This window comes from Barbus barbus, assembly GCF_936440315.1.
Source record: "Barbus barbus genome assembly, chromosome: 20".
In the NCBI taxonomy this organism is placed as follows: Eukaryota; Metazoa; Chordata; class Actinopteri; order Cypriniformes; family Cyprinidae; genus Barbus; species Barbus barbus.
This window is the reverse complement of record NC_136748.1, coordinates 26690928-26702168: the sequence shown is the minus strand read 5'-3', so window position 1 is coordinate 26702168 and position 11241 is coordinate 26690928. Positions and strand designations below refer to the sequence as shown.

The 11241-nt window shown below is 36.0% G+C and overlaps 2 protein-coding genes across 3 annotated transcripts; one reads left to right on the top strand and one right to left on the bottom strand.

Moving 5' to 3' along the window:
* Nucleotides 1-399: 399 nt before the first annotated feature.
* On the bottom strand, nt 400-3550 carry LOC306886034 (uncharacterized protein). 2 transcript variants are annotated; one of them, XM_079442891.1, is made up of 8 exons: nt 3357-3550; nt 3059-3180; nt 2842-2980; nt 2626-2747; nt 1644-1754; nt 1450-1556; nt 1199-1298; nt 400-1068 (listed from the first exon to the last, which is right to left on the bottom strand). In XM_079442891.1, the coding sequence occupies exons 1-8, from the start codon at nt 3451-3453 to the stop codon at nt 946-948; spliced, it is 921 nt and encodes a 306-aa protein (XP_079299017.1). In that variant the 5' UTR covers nt 3454-3550; the 3' UTR covers nt 400-945. The 2 variants fall into 2 exon arrangements, with proteins under 2 accessions (XP_079299017.1, XP_079299018.1); XM_079442892.1 differs by having other exon boundaries at nt 667-1068; nt 3296-3536.
* Nucleotides 3551-3818: 268 nt separating this feature from the next.
* On the top strand, nt 3819-10886 carry srp54 (signal recognition particle 54). Its single transcript, XM_079443961.1, has 17 exons — nt 3819-4034; nt 4417-4537; nt 6420-6521; nt 6611-6702; nt 6797-6881; nt 7087-7191; nt 7584-7650; nt 7737-7794; nt 7892-8042; nt 8129-8277; nt 8354-8454; nt 9041-9127; nt 9247-9320; nt 9413-9521; nt 9644-9814; nt 9901-9996; nt 10221-10886. Exons 3-17 carry the CDS (start codon nt 6444-6446, stop codon nt 10310-10312), a joined length of 1515 nt encoding a protein of 504 aa, XP_079300087.1. The 5' UTR covers nt 3819-4034; nt 4417-4537; nt 6420-6443; the 3' UTR covers nt 10313-10886.
* The last annotated feature ends 355 nt before the right edge of the window (nt 10887-11241 follow it).

The following is an 11241-nucleotide window of genomic DNA, read 5'->3' as shown; positions in this document are numbered from 1 at the left end:
CACGCCTCCGTAGCCAATAGGGGGAGTCGAAACTGGAAATGGGTTTTAGTTTTTCCACAGAAGCTTCATGTATTTTGAATGACATTATTTTAAGTTAATATATATTTGAATAGGCGTTGATGCGACTTGATGACAGCTATTCTGTGGTTGTAAAAGACAGATGATTGTAGCGCCATCACTGTAACAAATTTCCCAACCACAAAGCCTAGTTTCTAAGATGATTAGAAGCATTTTTGTGTCCAAATGTGCTCTTCAAAGTACAGTTGCAGAAGTAAACAAAAAAAAAAAGAAAAAAATGATGATCTATAGTGTACTTGTACGAGTATAATATACAAATAAACAAAAATATACAATACAGTCATTACAGTTAGCAAAAAATTGTGCAATATATTTTTTTTAAATATATTTTAATAGCTATAATAGGTTTAAAAACTCAAATAAACTCCACTTCTCAACTAAAGTCATCAGTTGACTTGGCTGAGTTTGGCATTAACACAAAGCAAAATAATATCAAGGATGACGTAAATTGTCTCCAGTGCACTACCTCTGCCTGTAAAAGAAAAAAAAAACATGCAATGATCCCTCCCCTACTTCCTGTTTCAACAGAAAGAATTGGAGACAGAAATGCATTTGAACAAATTAAAAAAACCAAAGAAGAGGTCACTTACAGGGAAACAAATTTATTATCTCTTCTTAATAATAAGGACTGCTTAATCCAGACATGACATAAAGAGATTCTATTAAATGTATGGCTAATTACATAAACAGACAATTTTAAGTATAAATGTGTTTACAGTAAAAATCAACTTTAAAAATTGACAAGTGAACAGAAGAGGATGCTGTATGTTTAATCAAATCTATTTGCGTCATTTGTCCTGTTAAAGGCCTCATTGAGGCTAATCGCATTCACTGGTTCCACTGTATCAGAAGAATCTCTTCTGATGGTCAAAGTACTCTATAAAGATGGATTTGCTTGACAGAATCTGGATCTGTGTCATTTTTTAGATAAACAGTGTAATCAAGTGGTACTTCCTCTATCCATTGGCTGAGCGCTAATGTCTCTAGGAACTGGGAAAGAAAAAAAATTGTAAACAAAAGATTTGTTTTATGACCTCTTGATAAAATGTACTGAAGTACACTGCCAATCACAATTTAGAGACAAATTCAGAAATATCAGAGATAGAGAGAAGCTTCTTACAACGGCATCCTGAAGTGAAGCAAGTGTCTCTTGAACGCTGGGTACAGTTACTAACAGTGCACCTTTCTTTTTGAAATTTTTACTAATAAATAGCCACGCTCTGAAAAAAATAGAAAAGGAAAAAAAAAAAGGGTAAATTTAGTTTAAACAATTTAAGACACAATAACTATTTATCATTTGTTTATTATAAAGAAAACTTTTATTTATGCATTTGGTCACATCTTTGCATGTTCTTGAGTGCAGGCACTTACTGCATTTGATCACTTGGTTCCATGAAGTATTCAAACACGTTGTTCATGATCAGAACATCTGTATTTTGCACTAAGGCAGACTGAGAGCGGACATCGGCATGAATCACCTATGCAGGGCACATTAAACATCTTTGTAAATATACCATCCAGACAAAACAATTACCATTGAACAAAGAAACGATTTGGTTGATTACCTGAATTCTGTCACTGAAGCCATATTTCTCTACAGCCATTGTTTGCAGCTTGACAAACTCTGAACTTATTTCAACCCCCACAAGCTGAGATGCTGCACTGTACAGGTAGCCCTGATGAGAGAAAAATGATCTGAGGCAATAATATAGATGTACCATCATACCATGTTTAAAAAAATTAAAAAAAAGCTGGTGTAGTGTATTGGCTACAGATCTGGACTGGTGAGAAAAAGGTTGATGGGTGCCGTCAGAATGAGAGTCCAAACAGCTGATAAAAGCATCACAATTCCCAAGTAATCCAAACAACTCCAGTCTATCATCGAACATCTTGTGAAGTGAAGAGCAGCATGTTTGAAAGAAACAAGTTCATTGTTAAGATGTTTTAACTTCAAGCTATCAATTCTTGCCAAAAGTAAAGTCCATAATCCATAATAATGCTTCCTCCAGTGAAAATATCTCCTGTTGTCCCCTCACATCAAAATCCACTGACATATTAGTTTATAACCGTTTTTGACTGTCTTTGCTTGTAAACAGTGTTTGATCTGTGCATATTTCTGTCCTGATTCAGATTAAACAATTTAATTTTTTCACTGGAGAAAGCGATATTATGGATAAAGGACTTGTATTTGAATTTGTTTATTACAAACATGCCGCTTTTCATTTCACAAGATGTTAATTGATGGACTGGAGTCTTGTGGATTATTGTGATGTTTTTAATCAGCTGTTTGAACCCTCATGCTGTTGGTGAGCAAGTGATATAAGGCTAAATGTATCTGTATCTGTTCCTGCATCTGAAGATATAAACTCATCTACATCTTTGATGGCCTGAGGGTGAGAACAGTTTTCAGCATAATTTCATTTTTGGGTGAACTATTCCTTTAACCCCTAGTTGCCCCGGGGGATTGTTTCTGTAACTGTCAGTTAATTTACAATCAATATTGAGTTTAGTTATGTTCAGTTAAACAAACCATTACCAGCAATTTACCCCAAATAGCACAGCGCCAAGTCTAGATCCCACATCCACCACCAGTTTTCCTGAGAGGTCTGGAAGAACATTGTGGAATAGGAACTGGAGCTCCGGGATTGAGAATGAATGCGAGATGAACTCTGAAAAATTATAACTCGCATATTATGATGTAGCTTTATAATAGCATGAATTTATGAAATATATAGCCCAGTATCTATCCATGCAAACACTCACCCAGCAGTGCTGTTCTGTGCGATCCACAGTTGAGGCAGTAGCTGCGACTCATTTTTCCTTCCTCATACAATGAATCCACAGCTTCCTCATCATATAAGAATGCATCCACATGCACAGTGGGATGTTGTTTCTGTTGAGTCTAAACATTAAAGGATGCTTTAGGATCTAACGCAGTTGTGAATTCCAGAGTAAAATGCAAAACATGTAATGCATAGACCTTCTGAATAGCCATAGTCTCTGAGGGAGCCATAGCCTCCAGTGGAAGGCAAACCCTTAGGTCTTCTGCAATACTTTGAAGAATAACACTTTGGTTATCCACCAGGAAATCATCCATATCTTCTGAAAATGTAGATAAAAAAATTGGAACTGAGTTATATCCATGACCAAGTCAAAGTACTTAATATTGTCTAAAATTAGATAAATAAACTGGAGAATACACAAAACAAATGCTCACATCTTGCACACAAGATGACACCTGACAAAACAATAACAAACGTTTGCAACTGTGAATTTACCGGATGTTTTCAACCATTCTAACAGCTTTGGAAGATGTTGTCTCTTCGTCTTGGACAACACCTGCAGAATTTCATTCTTTGCATCGTTAAAATTCATTGATTCAAGCGCTTGATACTTGTTTTACGTCAAACACAATCTAGATTGCAAACACATTCTACCGAGTACCACATGGGTCTGCTGTGCGCAGTAGTGTGAATCGTGTGTTATAATTTAAGGTAGCACTGTATATGAGCTCACTCTTATTAACAATTCCAGGCCGTAAAAACAAACATTTCTAAGTAAAATTTTATTCCTCTTACTTATATTTTAATGACTCTTAAAGTTAAAAATGCAACAATTCTGTTTAAGTTAAAAATCAGTTTTACATATTGCTGTGCCACCTTAAGATTTTGTTCCATGACCAACATCTCTAATGTAAAAAAACATATATATTTTAAAAAATAAATATTGAAAGAATCAACGTATATTCTAATTTATATACCCAGACAGATATGCATTTTACTTAAGTTAAATGAACAGTGAGTAAAAACGAATCTAAACCACACATAATATATTTTTCATAACAAAAGCAAACTCTTATTTTACACGGAAGTAAAGTTACGTCACGGGAAGTTGGGGGTTAGATGACGTTTGTAGTTGCTGTTCCACTCACCGAAAAACAGCAGCTGCGAGTTTAGGTAAGTAATGTTAAATCGAAGCGTATCTCTTTATATTAATAATTTGGATACTGGACATTTTGATTTGACGTCGTTTTGACTCAAACAGGATTTAAATCCCGTCTTTAATTAAATCGACTACGTTAATGCGGTTTACGACGGCTGTCTGGCCTTATTTCAGCACAGAGCTGTTACGGAGTCAGTCTTAGAAAACACACACATATGCTATATTATATATCTATGATGATTTTATAATAGCTTAAATTACTCATGGGCGTGCCAATATTTATGTGTTGATATGATAACGATCCATGTCTTTAAATGATCCAGATTCATCTAGAATGTACTGGACATGCCTGTTAATAACATCCACGATAACATTGTTTGATTTGTGTTTGTTTAGTAAAGTTGAAAACATAATTTCCCTGGTTCCACTGAAGTCTCGAGGTTTAGAGTGAGCAGTGACAGGGGGATTGTTTTGGGGGGAACCCCCACCACATTGGAAAGTCTCATTCACCTAAGAAGTAAGACTGTCTGCATTACATCAATCACACTTTTAATGTTATAAATTTACTTCTCAGACTGTACATTGGTTTAAAAGTCATCAGACTAAAAGGATACAATGTGTATTTTATAATGGAAGTTATTCAGAAGTGAAAGAGTTGCAATGTGGTGTGCCTCAAGGAAGTTGTTTAGGACCATTTTTATTTTCTATTTTTGCCAATGATCTTCCTCTGGTTTTAAAGTGTGCATGGACAGTTATGTACGCAGATGATACAACATTATATCTACCAGCAACGTCAATTGAAAAAATTTCTGTTGATTTGAGTGAGGAATTACAATTAGTGGGAAAGTGGATATCTAATAAGATGAATCTAAATTTGACAAAAACCAAAAGCATTGTGTTTGGATCAAATTCTAAACTTAAACTCAAACCACAGTTAAATCTGTCTGTAAAGAGTGTGCCTATTGAACAGGTAGAGGAAACCAGACTTCTTAGAGGTATGCTAGACAGTAGGCTGAAGTGGTCAAAACAGATAGAAAATATGGTAATAGTTATGACAAGTGGTCTATCAGTTATTAAAGGTGTGTAAAAAACATTTACCACATTATTGCATCTCTCAAATTGTGCAAACAATGGTTCTTAGTTATTTAGACTACAGTCCAGTGGTGTGGTCGAGTACATCAAGTAAAGACTTGGACAAATTACAGTTAGTCCAGAATAGAGCTGCATGACTTACTCTGAACTATAATAGAAGGGTTAATATTATGAGAATGCACAAAGTTTTAGGTTGGCCATTTGTGAAGGATAGGACAACTGTTTCTTTGCTTTGTTTTTATTTATTTATTTAGTCATCTTTTATCCAAAGCGACTTACAGATGAGGACATAAGAAGCAATCAAAACCAACAAAAGAGCAACAACGTGCAAGTGCTATTACAAGTCTTGGTTGGCCTAACGCAGTACAGATAATTATTATAATTGTTTTTTTTTTTAAATAAAAAGACATATAGAGAAAATAATATTAGAATAGAGAGTGCTAGAGTTAGAGGGTCAAGTAAAGATGGAAGAGATGAGTTTTTAGCCGTTTCTTGAAGATGGGTAAGGATTCGGCTGCTGGGATTGAGTTGGGCAGGTCATTCCACCAGATGGGAACAGTTAATGAAAAAGTCTGTGAAAGTGTTTTTGTGTGTCTTTGGGATGGTACAATAATGCGTCGTTCACTTGAAGAACGCTAGCTTCTAGAGGGTACATAAGTCTGAAGTAATGAATTTAGGTAAAGGGGTGCAGAGCCAGGGGTGGTTCTATAGGCAAACATTAATGCCTTGAATTTAATGCGAGCAGCTATTGGTAGCCAGTGCAAATTGAAGAACAGAGGTGTGACGTGCGTTCTTTTCGGTTCATTAAAGATTAAACTTGCAGCGGCATTTTGGATTAATTGTAGAGGTTTAATAGAATTGGCTGGAAGACCTGCCAAGAGAGCATTGCAATAGTCAAGTCTGGACTGAACAAGGAGTTGTGTTGCATGTGCCGAGAGAAAGGGCCTGATCTTCTTAATACTGTGTAATGCAAATCTGCAGGACCGGGCAGTTTTAGCAATGTGGTCTGAGAAATTCAGCTTATCATCAGTCACAACTCCAAGGTTTCTGGCTGTTTTTGAAGGAGTTATGGTAGATGAGCCTAACTGGAAGGTGATGTTTTAGAAGAAATATTTCCGTGTCTAGACTAATGTCCTGTACTGTCAACTTTTGTATAGTAGTGCTAGTCATAATTTTAACACCAGGCATGCATCAAAAGGATATTTTTTATTTCCTCTTTCAAAAAACGAATGCAAAGCAATGGACTGTAATGTATAGAGGAATGAAAACCATAATGCCAATGAAGTAACCATAATCCCCTGTTGCAGGTTGGCATCTCTTAAACCGCAAAAATGGTTTTAGCTGATCTGGGGAGGAAGATAACCTCAGCTTTGAGGTCTCTCAGCAATGCCACCATCATCAATGAGGAGGTACAGTGAATATGATACAATCTTAAAATGAAGCTTGTTAAGGATTGTGGCCCATCATAAAATGTTAACTTATTTACCATCTTTCTTAGGTATTAAATGCTATGCTAAAGGAGGTCTGTGCTGCCCTGCTGGAGGCTGATGTGAATATCAAATTGGTAAAGCAGCTTAGAGAAAATGTCAAGTAAGTAACAAGATTGTGTTTTTTTTTTTTTTTTTTATAGTAAATGACCAATTATAGAATGTCTGTTTGCTCTATAATCACTTTGTAATCTCAGGGCAGCCATTGATCTGGAGGAAATGGCTTCTGGCCTAAACAAGAGAAGAATGATCCAGCATGCTGTTTTCAAGGAACTTGTCAAGGTAAATGATGGTTTGCTGATTTTGTCTGATAAATATTGGTTTTCACATTGTTCCTCAGGGAGTCCTGCACCTGTTTACACCCTGTAGCTCAGGAGATACTCTATTTCATCATGAAGAAGAGAAACTACCTTCAGCCAAATGGAATTGACTGCCTGATGATAGAAATGTATTCTAGAAGCTAAATACAGAGTGTATTCTATTGCAGCTGGTGGATCCTGGAGTGAAAGCCTGGACTCCCACGAAGGGAAAGAACAATGTTATTATGTTTGTGGGTCTGCAGGGCAGTGGGAAAACCACAACATGTTCTAAGGTGAGCAGTTCTTGGGTATTTGCACTGAGATTTTATATTATAGACCTGGTTTTAAACAGCTAATCACAAAATCAAGAAAGTTGAAATGAGAAAATTGTCAATTTCTCTAGTATATATAATCATATTTGCATGTATTTTTTCACTCACGATTAGTCATATCTCATCGCTGCTACTCTTTGTGTATTTATTACTTGCATCAGTTCTGTTTTTACTCTGTGTACCTAGTTACTATTGTCTGTATTTAATGTCCATATTTACTTTTGTCTTTTAGTGCGTTTGACTATTACATGTCTCACTGTTGTTTCCTGAAGAAACAGTTTTTTTTTTTTTTTTTTTGTCTACTGCCATGTGATGTGCTTGAAAAAGTTGACTCTTTTTTTTCTTTTTATTAGTTGGCATACTACTACCAAAGAAAAGGATGGAAGACGTGTTTGATTTGCGCCGACACATTCAGAGCAGGTATCGTTGACTATCTTTACACAAAAGTAATACTACTTCTAATGCTTCTGGGGGAAAAAATTAATTTGTTTTGTTTGTTTTTAAAGGTGCCTTTGACCAACTCAAGCAAAATGCAACAAAAGCCAGAATACCCTTTTATGGGAGGTAATAAATATATATATTTATATATTTACACTGTTACTATTGTATTTCATCTGCTCACCAAACCTAATCATCGATTCACATTTGTGTGAATTAACAGTTACACAGAAATGGATCCAGTGATCATAGCTGCAGAGGGTGTGGAAAAATTCAAGACAGAAAACTTTGAAATAATCATTGTGGACACTAGTGGTAGACATAAACAGGAAGACTCACTTTTTGAAGAAATGCTTCAGGTGTCAAATGCTGTGGTAAGTGTGAGACTTCATTAAATATCAAGAAGCAATAAAGAAAATAAGATATAGTTGCTTCATGGCGATGATTGTCTGTCCCGCAGCAACCTGACAACATAGTGTACGTGATGGATGCCTCCATTGGTCAGGCTTGTGAGGCTCAGGCTAAGGCCTTCAAAGACAAGGTAGATGTGGCTTCTGTTATTGTCACCAAACTGGATGGCCATGCCAAGGGTGGTGGTGCACTCAGTGCGTAAGTACACGCTTTATGCTTTTTACTTTCAGCACTTGAGTAAATAAATGCAGGAGTTTACATAATTTGTTTACAGTGTGGCGGCCACAAAGAGTCCCATCATTTTTATCGGCACAGGCGAGCACATTGACGATTTCGAGCCATTCAAGACTCAACCATTCATAAGCAAACTGCTCGGTAAGGTTTGAATATACTGCTGTTTAGTTAAGGGAATAGTTCACCAAAGAATGAAACTTTGCTTAAAATGTGCTTCTCCTCAGTCCATCCAAGATGTAATACTAAATTTCTCAAAATCTGCAACTAATCTACATCACTTGCTCACCAATAGATCCTCTGCAGTGAATGGGTGCCATCAGAATGAGAGTCCAAACAGCTGATTAAAAACCGCACAATAATCCTCAAGTAATCCACACCACTCCAGTCCATCAGTTAACATCTTGTGAAGTGAATAGATGCATGTTTGTAAGAAATGAATCCATCAAGACATTTTAACTTTAAACCAGAAGTCATTAATTGATGGATTGGAGTGGTGTGAGATTATCGTGATATTTGGGCTTTCATTCTGATGCCACCCATTCACTGCAGAGGATCCATTTGTGAGCAAGTGACGTAATGCTAGATTTCTCCAAATCTGTTCCAATTAAGAAACGCACTCAACATCTTGCACAGCCTGAGTGTGAATACATTTTCAACACACTTTCATGATTGTTCATTGGATGTTGGAACTGTGTTATGTTGCAATTCTTATTTTTTCTCTCTCTAGGTATGGGAGATATTGAGGGACTGATTGACAAAGTGAATGAACTAAAGCTTGATGACAACGAGGAGCTAATTGACAAGCTCAAACATGGTAACTAGAACCTTATTTTTTACAAGAATGTATATCTCTGTGTATTCAGTTTTTACACTACATTAAGATATTTTCCAGTACTTTTTCACCAACAGATATGACATTTCTCTCTCTAATAGGTCAGTTTACACTCAGGGACATGTATGAACAGTTTCAGAACATCATGAAGATGGGACCTTTTGGTCAGATTATGGTAACGCCAACCTTTACAGAAAGTATATGTAATTGCGATTATCCACTGACTAGTTCTTTTCTCACAATTTGTGTTTTTCTTTTTGTGTTCAGGGAATGATCCCAGGCTTTGGAACAGATTTCATGAGCAAAGGAAATGAGCAGGAGTCTATGGCCAGACTAAAGAAACTCATGACAATAATGGACAGTATGAATGACCAGGGTATGTCCTTCTCTCACCCCCCCCTTTAGTACCGTCTAAAGGTGGAATAATACACTGACTTCTCTAAATTGGACAATTTTAGTTTACTGGTTTAGTTAACACACACTGGTTTTTCATCTCAGAACTTGACAACAAAGATGGTGCCAAGCTCTTCAGTAAACAGCCTAACCGCATCCAGCGAGTGGCCCGGGGATCTGGAGTGGCTACCAGGGATGTACAAGAGTTACTCACACAGTACACAAAGTTCGCCCAGATGGTCAAGAAGATGGGAGGCATAAAAGGCTTATTTAAAGGTTGAGTGATCTGAACTTGATGCATTCAAATTGTTCATTTCCTGATGCATTTAAAATCAGTGACTCATGGTATCATTGTTTTAAAGGAGGGGACATGTCCAAGAATGTCAACCCATCACAGATGGCGAAACTGAACCAGCAGATGGCTAAAATGATGGATCCCAGAGTACTTCACCACATGGGTATGAGCTTCCTTTTCACCCTAACATGTTTTAGTTTTTACTAGCCCATGGGCAGCAGTATTGGATTTATCTTCACTAAACATGGGGCAGTTATTGCATGCAAGAACCTATTTGAAATGACCAAAATTGCATTTTTAAATGTTACATGTCACGTGAGGATCTTTGAAAATAGATGATGGTTGTAAAAGCCTTACTTTAAGACATTTCTTTTTGTTTTTTTTAAGGTGGCATGGCTGGACTGCAGTCTATGATGAGGCAGTTTCAGCAGGGAGCTGCTGGCAACATGAAGGGCATGATGGGATTTAACAACATGTGAACCTCTGATCCTGTAAACAGAGGATGCAAAAGAATCAGATTGTTTTAGCAAACAAAACCCAGGGTGGTTTTGCCTTGCCAAAAGTAATTTAATTCTTTAAACGGTGTAAAACAATAAACAAAGGCTCATTTACATGTAAAGCCCAGTGTTTCTGGAGAAGGATTGATAATGGGGAATGTTAGAAGAAATTTTGCTTCCTGAGATCAAGTCCAGAGATGTTTAAAATGTCTTGTGTTGTCAGAGAGTTATTGGTTTGGCAAATATACACACAGCCATCTGAGTACTTCACAATATTGTCAGACTTACTGACCACTTTCATGATCTCTAAACCGGATTAAGGGTAAAAGTGTAAAAGTTATATGATTTTACACAGTAATTGCTATGGCCATCTTCATAGCATAAGATATCCAGAAGTAGAAATCATGATTTATGATGTAATTAAATATAATTTCTTGACTTGCCATAGAAAAGCTTTGGCTATGTATCAGAGATGAACACAGTAGTTGCAAAATAGTATGTGACATTATTTTGTCATAATGTTATAATAAAGTTTATATGGCAACATTTTAACAGCAATTGTCTTTTATCCTTTTTGATTCATTTTGGCCAAATGATTGTAAATACATTTAAAAAAAAATGTTCTTTTAAATTGTATATGATTACTTTTCAGCTTAGCAACCATTGAGTGAAAATATAATTGTTCACATTAAAATGCCAAAACAAAGGAAAGATAATGTGCATAATAATAGAACTTTAATATGATTGTTTGTAAAAAGTTACTTTATTGCTATACTCAAATTGTGTTAATTACATTTACGACTGAATACATTTATTGATCCATTTATTTTCAATGGGAACGTTTTTTTCTAATATATAAATATTTGCATTAACATTTAAAATAAAGTCAAGAAAATAATGGTCACCATTAA